This window comes from Prionailurus viverrinus, chromosome C2, assembly GCF_022837055.1.
Source record: "Prionailurus viverrinus isolate Anna chromosome C2, UM_Priviv_1.0, whole genome shotgun sequence".
Lineage (NCBI taxonomy): Eukaryota > Metazoa > Chordata > Mammalia > Carnivora > Felidae > Prionailurus > Prionailurus viverrinus.
Genome location: NC_062569.1, coordinates 93,072,015 through 93,090,227, shown reverse-complemented (window position 1 = coordinate 93,090,227; position 18,213 = coordinate 93,072,015). Strand labels below are relative to the sequence as shown.

Genomic DNA, 18,213 nt, shown 5'->3' with positions numbered 1-18,213 from the left:
TTCTGTGGCCTCAGTCAAGTAATTTTCTCTTTCTGGATTTTGTATCTCTTCTTGCATATAACAGTGGTGTGCTAGAGGAAACTATAATTCCAGAATTCTCTTCAGAGAGGAGCTTCTGAAAGTGATAAAGAATGCTTGTTAATTGATTTAGTCCCATAAATTTTTAACAATTTTATTCTACTATATATTATTGCTAAATAACCCCCCCCCAGAATTTAATTATTAAACTTTTCAAAAACAGTGAAAATCAATTATAGTACCCAATGCAATGCCTTGACTATAGAAGATATTAATAAATTTCTGTTGAATGATTGAATCTATGAATAAATAAATATGAGGCACTAAGAACATTGCCAAAATGTCAAAGAATAAGACTAAAGCAAATTTGTAAGATTACTTGGGTCAAATGACATTCAGGCAATAGTTAGCAAGTTGGCAAACATTTCTAAAAGTCCAAAGATGTTTTTCTAGAATGTAAGTCAATTTTTATATGTGTGAGAAATCCTCAGTTCTTCCATATCCTTTCCGATTTTCTGTCTAGTTGTTCTGTCAATTGTTGAGAAAGAGATGTAGAAGCTTATAATTATAATTGTGAATTTATCCATTTCTCCTTTCAGTTCTAACATTGCTCCACATATTTTGTACTGTATTCTCCAAATTCCATTGGAAAATAAACTTTTACTTACTAGAAATGAGATGGTTAGAAATAATTTGAAAAGCATCTTCAAGGGAATTAAAAATTTAGAATTAGACATTAAAAAATGGATGCCTTTTAAGTTTATTTATTTTGAGAAAGAGAGAGAGAGAAACAGAAAGAGAGAGAGCATGAGCGAGGGAGGGGTAGAGAGAGAGAATCCCAAGCAGTCTCAGCACTATCAGCACAGAGCCTGATGTGGTGCTTGATCTCACGACTGTGAGATCATGACCTGAACTGAAATCAAGAGTCAGATACTTAACCGACTGAGTGACTAAGCACCCCAGAATTAAATATTTTTTAAGGTCACCAAAGGAGAAAAACAGAGAATTAGTGGCAACATTTAGTGATCAAAATTTGAAATGCATACTCAAGAATGAAAAGAAAATTAGAGAATTGGCCTCAATGTTTCCAGAGTCAGAAGATCAGGAGTTGGACTGGATTAGAATGTCTGAATATCGCTTTCAACACTAAGATTCTTTTATTTACTGAAATTTCCTCCAAAATTGCCTGGGACTCAATTAGATTGGATGAGTTAGATACTCTCAACAACAATGGCTGACTAGAGGTAGACATATCTTTAGAAGTCTATACCATCTATCTAAGAATTTTGGAGTAACTTGTAGATACAGAGTGATCACAGTGTATAAGCAATTATTACGAGTAGGTATGGGCTAGGAGAGGCCCGGGCTATTACTCTACAGTGAGTTTTAGTCCAGACTAGGGAAGGTGTGTGTATTTGTGTGTGGGGTAAATAAAATAAAACAGTGGCTCACTGAATTCTTCAGCAAATCTAGTAATTTAAGAGAAAAGCCAACATGATTTATGTGGAGAAAAATCAGGCTTTGAATGGCCCACTGGAGTTCTCTGAGATAATAGGCAAGAGCTCAGGTAAGGAGGATTCAAGTCACTATACTTTATTTAGACTTTCCAAAGTCTTTCGTGAAGCCACAAAAATGATGAGACTTCATGAGATTCGACTGACATTTTTTTCATAAATAGAAACCTGGATTCCCATTTGACCTTACCCTTGAGTGTAAAACTAAGAGCATTATATCCATTACTCAGCACCTCATGTAGAGCAGGAAACATAGTAGTCACTCAATTAATATTTGTTGGATGACATTTAATTCTCACAACAACCTTCTGAGACACCTATGATTGTCATCTCTATTTTAGAAATGAAAGAATTGGTGGTTTAGAGAAGTTTTCTCTGCTAAGAATGGATACCAACATTCTCTCAGTCTCTCTTAGTAACCTATACCCTGAGCCCTTTAATCTCAGCCTATCTTGATTTGCTTCCCAAACTATTCGTGCTCTGCTTGGCTCCTGAACTCAGGGTTTGCCTTCCTTTAATGGTCTTAGACTTGGTCTTCCAATCTCACCCTTATTTACTGCTCCTTCAGTGCTAAGTTGCCCTGGGCCAATCTGACTCTTGGGACCCAAAACTTGCTAAGGTCCTGTGGTGTCAGTATTATTGTTCAAGTCCCTTATATTAATTCAATCAAATGACTGATTGGGCCTCTCTGTGTGTCAGGTTTTATGCTAGGTGCTGGAGATAAACATGACAGTCTCTGCCCTTAGGGAATCTATTACAGAAGACCCTAGAAGTGTGGGCACTTTCTGATAGGAAAATAAGGAAATAGGTAAGTAGAAATGACTTTGGAAGAGAAATATAAACAGGAATGTTCACTCAAAGATGTTTCCTGACACAGAGTCTATTTAACATTCTTATACATGGGAAATAAAAGATATGCACAATGAAATAATCTGGCTTTCAGAAAGCTCCAACATCTTTCCAAGGAGTGAAATGTAAGCTGATGCAGATGTACTCTAAAAAGAGCCAGCAAGCTGTCCCAAAGGGCTGAAGGGAGCAAAGTGCACTGTAATATTGGTAAACACAAGTAAGTGAATTTAGGAAAATGCAATCTAGTCTGTTCATAGGATGATGGGATCTGAACTATCAGGGAGTCAAGTCAATAAATGCTTGTGATTCTACTCTTTGGAATAAGGCATGTGCTGAACACTTCAGGTCATATGAAGATGATGGAGACATAGATCCTATTCTCAAATACTCTGGGAAATATTGAAAGGGATAAATGAAGGAAGTGGTATTTAAGATGAGTCTTAAATTATGAGTGGGATTTGGATGAGTGAATATTTGTGAGGGAAAAAGAAAATTCCAGGTAGATGAAAGAGCATAAAGCACTACGGAAGAAAAACTTAGGGTATTGCCCTGAAATGGCAGACGTTCCAATATGGCTGGTATGTAGGGGATATTAAAGAAAGTGGAGGATTTGAAAGATATGATAGTAAATTAGGGCTCTTAACTGCCTATCTTGGAAGCCTATACAGGAAGAAAAGAGGGAAGACAACTGTTTTCGGCTCGGGACATTGAGGAGATGAGGATTGTACTTAGCCATAATGATTATAATAGAAAAATTGGAAACACTCTATCTGACAATAGAGGAATTATCTTATAAACATACATTGGATTATGATGCCACATTAAAAATTATCTAGGGGTACCTGGGTGGCTCAGTCAGTTAAGCGTCCGACTAAGGTCAGTTAAGTTCAGGTCATGATCTCATGGTTTGTGAGTTCGAGCTCCGCGTCGGGCTCTGTGCTGACAGCTCAGAGCCTGCAGCCTGCTTCAGATTCTGTGTCTCTCTCTGTCTCTGCCCCTCCCTGGCTCGTGCTCTGTCGTCTTTCTCTCAAAGATAAATAAATATTAAAAAACAAAATTAAAAAAATTATCTATACTTGGGGCAGCTCAGTTGGTTGAGCTTCTGACTTGGGCTCAGGTCATGATCTCATTGTTCATGGGTTTGAGCCCTGCCTACATCAGGCTCTCTGGACGCAGCACGAAGCCTTCTTTGGATCCTCTGTGCCCCTCTCTCTTTGCACCTCCCATGCTCACACTCTCTCTCTCTCTCTCTCTCAATAAATAAATAAATAATTTGAAAAAATTATCTATACTCAAGGAGTTTAAAAAGACATGGGAAAAGGCACAAAATATGTTTAAATTAAAAAAACACAATGTTAAACTGTATTACAGCATGATTTCATTATAGTTAATATATATGTAGCTGATTTTTTTCAATTGAGGTGTAGTTGACACACGTTACATTAGTTTCAGGTGTAAAACCTAGTGGTTTGTCAAGTCTATGTGTTATGCTATGCTCGCTGCAAGTGTAGCTACCATCTGTCACCATACAACACTATTACAATACCATTGACTATGTTCCCCATGCTGTGCCTTTTATCCCTGTGACTTACTCATTTCATAATTAGGAGCCTATATCTGCTCCTCCCTTTCCCATTTTGCCCATTCCCCCACCTCTTTCCCCTCTGGCAACCATCAGTTTGTTCTCTGTATTTATGGGTCTGTTTCTGCTTTTTGTTTGTTTGTATAACTGATTTCTTAAACAGCATTGATACAAGATTATTTACAGCCCTTCCTCTGCCCTTCCCTGCTCCTTTGGAAAATTGATTTGCCCATCCCCACTCCTCTCGGGTCTGGTGAACTGCAGCCTCATCATACAGATCCATCTTTCCTGGGAGTTTCCTAGGAAAGGGGGTGGAGACCTACACTGTCCGTTCTTGCTCCAGAGGCAAAAGGGAGGGGAGGAAGACCAGAGTTGTGAACCAGCGGTGGGTGGGGCTGAGGAGCTTGGGGAGCGGTAGCTGAGAGAGGACTCTGGATGGAGGGGGCTGGAGTCTGGGGAAATTGGGGAAAGGGGAGTTTACCAAGTGTTCTTGTAGGTCACATATTGGGTATTCTTTAATGCTCTCCAGAGAAGCAAATGAAGATTGGAATTATTTTCAATTACTTTTGGTTTCTGGCTGCATAGGACCCAGATCTTATTTACATATATGCACCAAAACCAAGGCAAACCAAACCAAAACAAAACAAAACAAAAACCAAACCAAAACCAAAACCAAAAAACTGAAAAGAAAGAAACCAAAACATTAGAAGTGGTTAACTTTGCATTGATGCGATTATTGGGCATTAACACTTTTATGTAGGTTTTGAATATATTAATGGGGGTGCATTATTGTTTAAAATATATAATATAACATGTATGATATAAGTAGTTTCAATCGAGTGGTCTGGGCAGGCTGAACTGCAAAGGGTTAAGGAGTGAGTGGGGGTGATAAAGTGCAAGAAATATGGTGTGAATAGGAGAGACTTGGTCAAAAACTTAAAGAGGTGGGAAACCCAAGACATTTTTGCAGAGAGGGGGCTTTTAGGATGGTGAGATCTGAATAGTTTAACAAATTAAACAGCAAATACCCTGGGAGGGTATAGGTTTTGGAAACATTTTTGGTAATTTGCATGTCTTGGAGGCAAAGGAAATTTTATGGTTTGGTCTTCAATTAGCTATGAGGTGTTTATCACTTGGTCCAAATTATACTGGATGAGAACTAAGAGTTATTCCTTCAGCTGAGGCTTAACTGGCTCCAGTCTGGCTTTCCAAAAGTCCAAAGGTTAGGGCTGCAGTATTAAGAAAGATAAACTTTAAAGGACTCTGATATTTAAAGGGGAATGTTGATTCAGGAATGTGAATTGAAATCTGCAAAATCACAGTTAAATTGGATGCAGATTTCTTTGTTAAATTCTGATATTCTCAAAGTTAGAGGAAGGTACATGATGAACAAAATTAGGTATATTTCTTATGAGAGATATTAATGGATTGGATGTGTTATGTCCACAGGTTGAATCTAAGTACACTCAAAAAAAGTTTGCAATAATTCTTAGACAATTGATTAAATAGATGCTAAGGGAAAATAAAGGTTTGAGGAACATCGTCCTCAATCTTCCTGGGTAAGTATCAAAAATGACAGGGATGATAGCATATCCCACGATGCTCTCTTGGAGGAAACATTAGGTAATTCTTAAGTCTTCAAATTCCCAGAGATGACTAATGTGGGGAGTTGGTGAAGCTGATGAATTATTTATTTTGGTCTGTGACAGGTGAAGACATACCTACAATACAGACTTAAATGGGAAAGGACTGTCAGATGGGTACCTAATTATAATTGTCTCAGACTTTCTTTATGAGTCTAGTGTCCATATTTGGAAGAGGTTATAAGACGGGAAAAGTGATGAATGCAGATTGCTGTGGTTATTAATGAAGCGTAATTGGAAAGAGATATTAACTTGTCAAGAAGGTGTAAATGAAAAGACAAAAAGATCAATGCAGCATGAACAGCTAGGATGTGTGTATCAGGGCAAAGGAAGTAGGATGGCAGGGGAGGTAAGTCATGAACAAGAGGATGATAAACCACTACCTTGATGGAGCTGGTGCTCAGAGAGGCACTGGTGAGTTCTGGGGCACAGCTGTCCCACCGTGCGTGAGCACAGGTCATAAATGGGAAAAGAGGAAATACTGGAGAAGAAAGTCATTCGGTGGCCACCATACAGAATGTGTTTGAAGGAATTCAAAACAGGGAAAAAGTATCAAGTTCAAGAAGAAGTTCAAAGGGATGCTAGAATGAGAAACACAGAGAAGGGAGAGGAAACAAATACATATTGAGTGTCTACTACAAAGCAAGCAGAAACTGTTGATGCCTCTACATTAACTCAGACTTTTTAATGTAGTTGCCTCCAACTTCCCTTTCAAAGTGCTAACTAGTTATAAAACAATAAAATAATATACACAGATGGCATACTTGATGCTCACCTATGACGAGAGACTTCCATTTTTACTTTGTTAATTTCTACGTCATTTGAAGTTTTGTAAGTATATATTATGTTTTTAACAAGACAAAACCAGAAAAATTCTATCAGAATGCGGTTAGCTTCCATAGATAAGCCACCTGTGCCACAAAATAATCACTATAACGGGGTGTATTCATGTTAAATAAAATGTATCAATAATTGGGGCTCCTGAGTCGCTCAGTCAGTTAAGTGTCTGACTTTGGCTCAGGTCATGAGCTCACGGGTTCATGAGTTTGAGCCCCACATTGGGCTCTGTGCTGACAGCTTGGAGCCTGCTTGGGTTTCTCTGCCTCGCTCTGTCTCTGACCCTCCTCCTCCCTCACTCTCTATCCCTCTCCCTTGAAATAAACTTAAAGAAAAAGAAAATGTATCATTAATAGTTATAGAAATACTAATGTCTAATAAAAGGATATTACTGAGAATGTTACATATCATAGTCACATTTTCCTTAGGTTAGGCTTAAAACCTAACCCCCAACCCCTAATAAACTATATAAAATAACCATAAACCAATCCATAAAGACATATTAAGGTTTTAGAGGTTTTGATGACTGGTGTGGATGATATGAGCAGGCAGGGGCACTGAAACTTCCTACTCCTCCTTATTTACCACTAGTTATTTGACAGTTACCATAAAGGCCCCATGATTTGAATTCCCAAACATTTACCTATGGCCTTTTTCTATAGTCCTTCTTTTAGTTTACTCAATTTAGTGTAGTTTGTTCTCAAATTTAGTGTACATAACAATGACCATATGGGGTGGCATACAGGAAACCATGTATCCTTTAATTTATGGGTAATTCAAGGATTTTGCCCTTAATTTTTGTCTTACTTGCTGATTCTACAACCACCCTGTTCCTTTGTATGATATGAAAGTTGGCTCTACTTGAGAGAACTGTCAGAAACTTAATTGGCTATTCCCTATGTTGCCTGAAGAAAAGAATAGGGAAACTCTTGTGGCCCAAATACCCTTTCAACTTTCCCAAACTAGTGTATATTAAATGCTTAATTTATTTAGCCTGACCAGGAATCCTACCAAATTACAGGTATCTGTCCTTTATATTTTCTTTTTTTTTTAAATTTTTTTTAACATTTATTTATTTTTGAGACACAGAGAGACAGAGAATGAACAGGGGAGGGGCAGAGAGAAAGGGAGACAAAGAATCTGAAACAGGCTCCAGGCTCTGAGCTGTCAGCACAGAGCCCGATGCGGGGCTCGAACTCACGGACCGTGAGATCATGACCTGAGCCGAAGTTGGATGCTTACCCAACCAAGCCACCCAGGCGCCCCTGTCCTTTATATTTTCTAACAGAAGATAGAGTTCCATTATTAAGTAATCAGGTCTATTTATTGGTCAAAAACAAACAAGCATGACCATTGTAACTCTAAGAGAGAAATTAGAGAATTTGAGATGTAACCCATTGAGGAATCAAGTAGATTCCCAGAAAATGAGCGGTGACTTTCGCTAGAATGATTTCTGGCCCTTTCTGAGATGAGTGGGTGAACTAAATCATTAAATGTGTGAGGTAAATGGTTAAATGAGGATGATCTGCCAGATGCATTCCTAACTTGAGGATGGGAGAGAAAGTGGTCAAATGGGATTGGATTAGGAGGCCAGGTGAGACTCAACGATGAGGCGGAGACGGAGACAGGGACCCCACGTTGGTTGTGCAAATTGTGTTCTGCACAAGAGCCCTGGCTGGAGGAAGGGGGAAGGGGCAGGAGAGGAAAATCTGGCTTTGGGTCTTGGCAGGGGACTGTGTCTGCAGGGTTGGGGGTTGGAGCAGGGGCTGACCTTTCCCATATGCTGAGAGGCAAAAATAGGGCCATGGTGAATGGGGAGGATATTTGCTACATGCATTAAACTTCACACAAGTTTAAGGGTCAGTTATTTAGATAACATATCCTGGTTGCAAAATGGCTGTGAGATGGCTAAACTTTTGTTAACTTACATTTTGTTTTCCACTCCGAATGCCTCCCTTCCTGTCCCTGTTGGAGAAGGGTGAGTAGCATTCAAGCAGGTACTTAGTTCCCTGAGATTTCCATAATGAGGGAAAAGCTGGAGCAGAGCAGGAAACCAAAAGTAACTATGGCTATTCTGGCTTGTTTTCTACAAAAAATATAAGCACTTAGGGGAAGGCGATTTGTAGGTACAGACATAATGTCTTGGTAACCCAAGAGGAGGTCACAGATTTCCTAGGGCTGTGGAAAGGAGAGAAAGAGAGAGAGACAGAGAGACAGAGAGACAGAGAGACAGAGAGACAGGGGCAGTGAAAGAGGGAGGGAGAGAATCCCAAGCAGGCTCTGCACTGTCAGGGCAGAGCCCCATGTGGGGCTCAATCTCATGAACTGAACCAAACTGTGAGATTATGACCTGAGCCGAAATCAAGTCAGACACTTAACTGACTGAGACATCCAGGCACCCTAAAATAACATAAAATGAAAAAACAAATTTACCTGAATATAAAACCCGAGATTTATATGTACCACTGGTGCCTTTAAGTGAATATATCAAAATGGCTATATCAGAGTCATGGGTCTTGCCTCCTGTGTGCCAGGCATGTACTGTGTGAAGCATGTTCATACCTGTTCTTTCATGTAATCGTCACAACAGCACTGCATGGCAGATGTTGTGATCACCCCAGTTTACAGGTGAGATACCATGGCTCAAAGACCCAGCAAGTAAGTAGAGGAGCAGGAATGCAAACCCAGGTACGTTTTACTTCCTGCATTATATACCTGGTATCAGTGACATGTACCCAAGCTCAGAGACAATGGGAATATACTAGAGTTCTCAAAGGTAAAAAAACAAAAACAGAGCTCAGTCTGCTATAGCACTGGGTCCGTCTCATTACTGAAAACTGGGTATATAAACACACACACACACACTCATTCATGAATGTGAATTCCAGTTTTCCCAGCAAACAATTCCAAAATTCCCAGCCAAGTATGAGCAAAAGAACAGACACACTTTAGCATTTATTTTTTACAAAGTGTCTAATTTCTCAAAGACCAAGGTTTGACCTAAATATTTATATTCAAGGCTTTGGATACCTGGTATGCACCAATTCACAGGACCATTTTACCTGGTTAGGGTCAGGATCAACTTCATCCCAGTTGTGAGTGACATGGCCTTGGTCAATGGACTCAAAGGGCTTGTGGGAAACTGAAGGTAGAATCCGATACAGCCAGCTGGGGGGGAAACAAGGACACATAAGCCTTAGGGGGGTGTTATTAGGGATACGCAGACTGGCTCAGGAAGTACCATCAGGAAGATGCTCAAGTCAACAACGATCTGTGGGCTTTAATGTGAGAAGCAATGACACAGCATCACTTCTTAATAGCCACTACTGCCCATAGCCCTGGCCTCTTCCCACCTTTCCACTCTGCCCATTACTCTTCAAATTGAGCCTCTGGCTCTTGGTTGTTCCCATACTGACAAAAAAATAAAGAATTGTCTTTTCCAATGACAACTATTAAGGAAGGGGAAGTATCTTGAGGGATATCTGTACAGGAAAATCCATAGAAAAGCATTAGTGTGTATACGTCATTGGACACTATTTCTTATTCTGGAAGGTGAGGACAATGAATCCTACATAGACTGAGAGAATATAGGGTGTTTCTTTGTTATTTTTGAAATATAAATTTTTTCTTTAAAATTATAAAAGCAATACATGACTATGGTAGAAATAATTCAATAAATTCAAGAAATTCAAAAGTCCCTAAGGGTAAATGGTTCTTCCAATTTCTCCTCCAATTTCTTCAGGGCCAATTATCAGAAGCATCAGAGCCTAACAATGTTCTTATATATTCTCTCAGATATTACCAGTGCATATATAAACAAAATTGCCAAATCACTGTACCACTTTATTCTCACAACAATACTGTGTGAGTGACTGATGGCTCGTGTCTTCACAAATAGGAGGCATTATTAAAAATGATTTTGGCCCTATAGGCAAAAAATAGTATTTCATTTTTATTTTGTATTTCCTTTATTATGAGTAAGGTCAAGAATCTGTATGTTTATTGGTTCTTTGTAATTTTTCTATGAATTACTTGTACAAGTCATTTACCATTTTTTTTTATTGGGTTATGTATCTTTTTGATACTAATTTGTAAGAGGTTTAGGACATTAACACTCTGTACTCCAAAATTATAAGATGATCTGTCCATATAGTCTTACAGTTAGTAATTTCTTTCTTTCTTTCTTTCTTTCTTTCTTTCTTTCTTTCTCCTTTTCAAGTTTTGTTATCTGTGTATGTCAAGGTCTGAGCCAAAGATCTCCCTGCCAGGACCCAGATCTCAGGCTTCAGGAAGAGAAGATGCAGGAATCCTGAAGAGCACCAGGAGAAGAACCGCCCAGAAGTTGCGAGGGACACTGGAACTTGCTAAGTGGGACCCAAGTCCTTTCAGAGACTATTACTCTGGCAGTGTACAGAACAAAAAGGAACACTACTTCTGACAATGGGAGACTAGACCTGCTTAAACAGCCTCTGGCCCCTTAAACCCTAGGACAGTCTACTTCAAGGGGTGGAGTTTGCCTGGCCCTACACTGAACCATTTGGGAGATAAAAGGGCTAGATTGTCCAGGTTCCATTTGATTCCTCCAGTTCTAAATGATGTGACCTCTGACCTTGGACTTTATGCTTATGAATAAACCAAGCCTCTGTAGTTTCTAGTAGTTAAGGGCATGCATACATATCTAAGAAACAACTGTGTGACCCTGGGCAAGTTATGTTTCTCATCCTTATCTCCTAGGATTATTGTGAGGATTCAGATTTTATGTATTTAGAGTGCCTGGAACATAGTAAGTTCTCACTTACTAGATATGTGTTGAATTGTCTGCCTACCACTAATCATCTGGGTTTTTAAGATGGTCCAAATTTTCCACATTCTCTGGCCTGACTCTCCCCTCTTCAGTACCTGAGGGATCAGCTAACAATCTGATAAAAAGTAACCCGTGATAGGTATAATCTCTGAGAGTTTTGTGAGGCCCTCTACTCTGTGATTTAAATGAGATGTGACTCACTGTAAGAATAACAGGCTTACCTGGTTCTATCTTTCCACTGGGATTTTGAGCATTTTCACAAAAATTATTGTGGATACCTTTGGAGAGTTCTAAACAGATGGGTGAGCCATGCCTAGTGTCCCTTGTTTTTTAGCTGTTTATAAAACTCCCCAGGCAGCACTACATTACCCTGGACAGAGATTTAATTCTGATTCAAGGAATGGTGCCAGCTTCTTAATGAAATGCCAACAGCTCCTTTTCAGCCTCCTGGAACAGAGCTAAGCTCCTGCTGGCTGAAGATATCACTGAATAATGGGGGTAGGCAGCAGAATCTGGAGTCCAGGTGTCCCATTATTGAATGGCCATAAAGTCAAGAACATAGTCATGGAGGCTAGGTTGTCATAAATTAAAATGAACAGGAATTGTCAGTGTTCCTTCCTTACCTTGACTGGAATTGCAGAGAGAGAGAGAGAGAGAGAGAGAGAGAGAGAGAGGTGATTAAACGATAATAGAATTAACCCCTGAGTTTTGACAAGTATGGGAAACGATCTCTTCTTCCCTCCATGCACATATCTGTCAAGAGAGAAGCAGTATTGTTATGGATAGACATAGTAGCATAGCACTTGCCATAGCTCACACTCAGTTCTCTGACAGCCTCCTAGGGGTACCCTGTATTGGAGGGAGAAATACTACTATGCTGACAGTAATGGTGATTGGAATAATTAATGTTAATTGAGCACTCACCATGTGCCAGGCAATGTGCTAAGTACTTTATATGCACTCTTTCCTTTAATCCTCACGACAACTATGAAATAGGTACTATCGTCATCTCTTTGACAAATGAGGAACCATAGGCTCTGAGGGGGTAGATGACTTGCTCAAGGTCACACAGCTTAAAGGAGAAGGAGGCATGATTTAAACTCAGGGGACCTGACTTCAGAGTGGGCATAATTAACCACTAAAGACAACAACCTATCGTTGTGTGGTCCATTGTGCTGTCGTAGTCACTACTTCATTTGCTCCCTAGGAGGAGACTGTGGAGGTAAAGCCAATCCCATCCACTAAGCAGTACCAGACCAACTGCCCTCCTCCCCAAGTCTCCAAAATTAGGAGCACTCCTCTCCACAGATGCCCTAGCCTGACATTCCTATAGTTCGACACTACTTGTTTAAGTACGACACGTACTGCCTCCCCAAACCACAACATCTATTGTGTTCAACCTGCCCCATGGGAGTAAATCAAGGGAATGAGTTCATTGACCTGGCTTGTGAGATTAGAGGAAGCATGCAACGTGACACATTTTGCTAATGAATGTGCTGGTTTCCAGCAAAGGCAAATTCCAAAGAGTAAAAACCTTATTAATTCAAACCACAAGAGGCCATAATAGATGACCTTTCAACTGCCCGAGGTTAGTTATCCAATATTTTCATGCAAAGAGATAATATTTCTAGTCAGCTGAAGAAGATATTACACTGAATCATCTGTAATTTTGAGTTACTCATTATTTAAAAACAAACAAACAAACAAACAAATCAAAATTGAAAATTCAACTGGACAACCCTTTGGGGAAGGCCAGTTTACTGGGGACATTTTCTTTTCTTTTCTTTTAAAAAATTTTTTTTTAGTTTACTTATTTTTGAGACAGAGAGCGCGCGCGCATGAGTGGGGGAGGGGCACAAAAAGAAGGAGACACAGAGTCTGAAGCAGGCTCCAGGCTCTGAACTGTCAGCACAGAGCCTGACGCAGGGTTTGAACCCGTGAACCGCGAGATCATGACCTGAACCAAAGTCGTATGCTCAACTAATTTAGCCACCCATGCACCTACCGGGGACATTTTCCTTTGGAGACAAGTGATAATTTGTAAATGGAGTTGGACATGTGTGTTTTCCAAGACTCTGTGCAGCTGCTTCCTTACTTTTTTCCACCAGTGACTTGATCCTAGCTGGAGACAAGCCCTCCCCTCACAATTACCCAGAGTACAGCCTGTGAAAAGCAGAATCTTCGGCAGCCCTGGGAAGCGATGGCCCAGATGTAGGAGCCAGCACTAAGTACTAGTCATAAATCCCACAGCCTTCAGGTCAGAATTAATCTAATCCTGTACCTTCTCTTATTTGTGCTCCGTGGACAAGTGAAAGCCGATCCTGAGAGCTGCTCAGCATACAGGTTATAAGGGCAGACTTGAGGATTGTTCTAAAACAAAGGAGGCAATAAACAACATCACTCCAATCAGAAAAGCATCTCACCTTCCTGCAAACAATTCAGTGGGGGAATTCTGTCCTGGATGAGGATGCTCTGGTCCACTGCACAAGACCATCTTCAACCCATATATATACTTTTTGTAACAACTGTTTAGGTGACTTTCCTCGTGTTTAGAAAAGCAATACATGTGTAATACAGAACATTTATAAAATGTAACCCATGATCTCACCATCCAGAAATAACCCAATGTTGTCACACTGGTACATTTCCTTCCATTCTTATCCTCCAAAATAAGGATCCAATGATGGATGATGTGTTTAGTCCTATAATGATCACAAAATTTTTTTTGGTGGAAGAAACACTATATCATGAGCAATTTTTTCATGCCATAAAATATTCTTTAAAATTTTTGAAAATATTTTGTATGCCATACTTTTGTTATTGTAACCAACACTAGTGTAAACATCTTTGTGGATCCATTTTTAGGACTGATTATTTTCTCATCATTGTCATAACTCATGCCATTTAAGAGAACTATAAGGAAGTCCTCTTAACCTTGAGCCTAGGGGATCCTCCTGAAAGTCTTACAGTTAGTCTTGCTATTTCAGATTGCGTGCTTTGCCATAGGTAACCACCATCCCACTTTAATCTTTGTATTGGCATTGTTGTGTATCCCAAGTATCTTAATGAGTTGTGAAACTCCTAGACAGTTCCCAGGAACAATGGTGAGTAGATGCACTTTGGCCTGAGGGCTGGTTATTCATTCCTACAAATCAGAGCTCTCTAAGCTGATATTCTATTCATCCATACCTGTCCTTCTGGCAGAGCACCTGGGCAGCGAGGGTCCTCTGAGGCACATTCATTCCCGAATCCAGAAATGTACTGCATATGACAAAGATATGAAGGCTGTCATTAAAGTATTTAAAGAGCATTTCACAACATTGATAGTCTAATGAAGGTAAGAATTTCTATAAGGACATGTGTTTGTGTATGATGTTCCATATGTAATATGTTTGCTATGTCTTGGCATGTGGACCATCTAGGAAAGAAAATATGCTCTGTGTGAATTTTAAAGACCACCAATTAGGGGCTTCTGGGTGGCTCAGTTGGCTAAGCGTCCGACTTTGGCTCAGGTCATGGTCTCAAGGTCTGTGAGTTTGAGCTCCGCGTCAGGCTCTGTGCTGACAGCTCAGAGCCTGGAGCCTATTTCAGATTCTGTGTGTCCCTCTCTCTCTGCCCCTCCCCCCACTCATGCTCTGTCTCTCTGTCTCTCTGTCAAAAATAAAATAAACATTAAAAATTTTTTTTTAATTAAAAAAAAGACCACCAATTAATTGGGAGAAGACTCCTGAATATTGCATAGACTTTCCACCCTTAGCTATACTTAGTTGATTTGTGGGTTTGTTCTTAATTATTCCACCCCAAGAACAGGTTCTTTAATTATCTTTCCGCCAGGGAGTTCTGGAGAAAGGAGATAACTAGGCATCACCTCAACTCCAGATTAGTAGGATCTTGCTGGGCCTAGACTGCAACCTCCCTGTGTGTGGCGCTCCATTCCCCTCCATGCTCTGAAACAAGCAACTAAAAATAGGCATGTGGATCCAGTTTACAGCAGAACACTTGAGGGAAAGATCTCCAAACTAGCCTTGTTGAGAGGCAGAAGCCTATATTTTCTGATTCATCTATGGAACACTTGTGTACATATTTGTATTTTTGTGGCTACATGGAAACAAAATCTGGAGATATGGGTGGCTTTCACAAATGCCAGACCAGAGTCTGTCCACAGTGGTACAATGGAGTCTTATTTGATTGCCGTTTCCTTTATACCTAGAGGGGAAAAAAGTTAAAGACTTTCTCAACAAAGTAAAGTATGGGAGCCCCTGAAATTTATTCTTACAGCACTTAGCATACCTGTGAGCTCTTGTTCACTGTCTGGCTTCTCTGCAAGTTGGTAAGCCCCAAGAAATCTGTAGCAGTCTTGTTCGCCTGGATGTGCCCTGTGCCTGATTTACCAGAGGGTACTCAATAGATACCTATTGTTTGATTTAGCCTTTCACCTAAAGCCTATTCTGAGTGTATGTATGCTGCTGTAGGTGGGGTTAGAACCCCCTTTTCTCTAACTCAAATATTTAAAAATGGCTATTTTCTGCCCATAGTTGTTCCTAATAAACGGACTTAATTTTAGCTCTGGATAATGAAAGTGCAGCCTTGCTCTCTGAGTGAAATGCCACCATCTGAGCACATGTCTTTAAAAGATATAAGAAGGATGCTAGTGGGTGGAGGGTGAGCCCTCCAGAGTTCTCAGCAGCATGGAGACGGATGAGCTGAATGCAATATGCCTGGATGTGTGAGCAACGATCAGGCCAATAACTGCTATATTTGGAAGGAATATCAAATGTGAAATGTTATGACCTAGAAAGCAATGGAAGTGAAATTATTCTTTTTGCCTCCAGAAACATTTTTTTTTTTTTTTGTACTTTGGAAAATCTATCAGCACTAAAAACACTGAGTTATATTATACACAGATAGGTTAACTGCAGCGACATGCAGTTTGGACTGATTTCTTTGGGGAAATGGTAGAGCATTGCGACTCTCCACTGAGTACAATTTTTTTCTCTCAGAATGGGCCTCACGCTCACTGTCAACAGGAATGAATTGGAGTTGCTGAGAAATGGTAATGACCCCAAATTATCTTCAATTCTGTGGAATGGAATTTTAGACCAATCTGTGACTGAAGCAAGCCATTGAGCATGACAGTGCCCTTACTTTCTTTGTTCAACTGCCACATTGTTTCTCTCTGCAAGAGAGGCCGGGGAGTCTTAAGTGTTGTGGCATACAGCTGAACCTTCTCCAGTCATGGGCGGGTTTACTTATTAACCTTCCCCATTCTTTGCAACTGCTGGTCTCAGAACAGAGTCCAGGGTTCTATGTATTTTTGGCACAAGGGAAAAGAGACTTAGTATATGTAGTTCTGAAGCATTTGCTTCTGACTGCTTTAAAAAATAGAAAAGAAAGTAGAAAGAACAGCTGGTGGTTTGGAAGGGAGCCACCCAGCTCTGAGAGAGGTGTGAGTTCTGAGCCTGTTTCTGCATCTTAGCTGTGGTGCATTGGCTGAAGAGGAGGCGGAAAATGCTGACTCACTCTCCAGTCAGTCGGTTTTCCTAATCCTCGGAGAGAAGAATTTACAGATGAGTTTATTAGAGCTTTCAAATGCCATGTCCCTTACTGCCGAAGGTATCTGACTTTAGGAAGCAGTATTCAGCAGGTGCTTTCCCAAGCTGCTGAGATCAAGGGCAGAATCTGAACTCTGCTTATATCAGCTGCGAAAATCCAAGTGTGCAACTCCAGCTGGTTCAGTGACTATGTACAAATATTCCTTATGCAAGAAGAAAAGAAAATCTAACGTTAAGCAAGTGAGTTTGTATGTTTTCTTCAGTCCAGATTTCTGAATAATGATCCACCATAAAAAAATAATCTCACTTTTCTCCAAGAGAATGATATGAATCCTTTCTAAACAAAAGAACAAATTAGCGAGCTCCGTATAACTTCAGTTGTCTGGCAGCTGCCTACCATACCGCTTTTTAATCCTCGTCTGGTCCTTGGGACGTACTCTGTGTCAGAGTAGGCTTATGAGGTGCTTTCTCCCAACTCTGATTCTGGATAATGCCCTGATGGGACGGGCAGATGGTGCACCTCACTGCCTTTCACTGAGCATAAAGGAAGGAGAGAGAAGTCAGGGTGGAGATGGAACGATAGCTACCTTGTTCCTGTGGCAAGAGTCCAGTATTTCTAATGAACTGTGCTGGGAACAGAGAACAGAGATTGTTGGGAACTTGCAGGTTATTGTGGTAGAGCTGAATAATGACCTTCAATGATATCCATGTCTGAATCCCTGGGAACTTCCTACACTCAAAGAGACTTTGAGGATGTGAGTGAAGTACGAATCTTGAGATGAGTGATTATCCTGGATGATTTGGGTGTGCCCCAAATGTAATCACAAGTGCCTTAGTACAGGGAGGTGGAGGGATATACAGCTACAGAAGAGGAAAAGGCAGTGCAGTGACAGGCAGAGGCTGGAGTGATATGCTTTGAAGATGGAGACTCAATCACGGAATGCAGGCAGCTTGGGGAAGCTTGAGTTTAGCCCTGGGAAACTGATTTCACAGTTCTGACTTCCATAACTGTAGGAGAATAAATATGTGTGGTTTTAAGCCACTAAATTTGTGGTAATTTGTTACAACAGAAACAGGAAACAAATACAATCGCAATATTAGTGGGACCCATCTCTGGCTAATCATTAGAATCACCTCCAGAAATTTATCAAACACACACCCAGACCTAGTGAATGAAAATATATGGTAGTGGGGCCCAAAATCCGGATATTGAACAGCTCTTCATTTTAGAAATGAGGAAATCAAGACTTGTAGAAGTGAAGGGACTTAAGAATGTGGAATAGTCTGTTTGAAATTTAACCTTATTATTTTCTCTTTTGAATTTTCTTCCCCCAGTTGTGCTGCTTTTACATAAATGTGATTTCTTTTAGGCTTTGTGTTGATATATCCGTTAAAATGAAGACATAAAAGCTGA

At 40.2% G+C, this 18,213-nt stretch overlaps 1 protein-coding gene across 3 annotated transcripts in view; it reads right to left on the bottom strand.

Annotated features, from left to right (window-relative positions):
• Positions 1–14,614, bottom strand: part of HGD (homogentisate 1,2-dioxygenase) — a 48,082-nt gene extending 33,468 nt beyond the window's left edge. For all 3 annotated transcript variants that reach the window (XM_047875822.1, XM_047875821.1, XM_047875820.1), the window contains exons 1-3: positions 14,437–14,614; positions 13,529–13,617; positions 9,506–9,611 (exon numbers count right to left, since the gene is read on the bottom strand). In XM_047875822.1, coding sequence (XP_047731778.1) covers positions 9,506–9,611; positions 13,529–13,617; positions 14,437–14,514 — 273 coding nt within the window. In that variant the 5' untranslated portion in view covers positions 14,515–14,614. The remainder of the gene's footprint in view (positions 1–9,505; positions 9,612–13,528; positions 13,618–14,436) is intronic.
• Between the last annotated feature and the right edge of the window lie 3,599 nt (positions 14,615–18,213).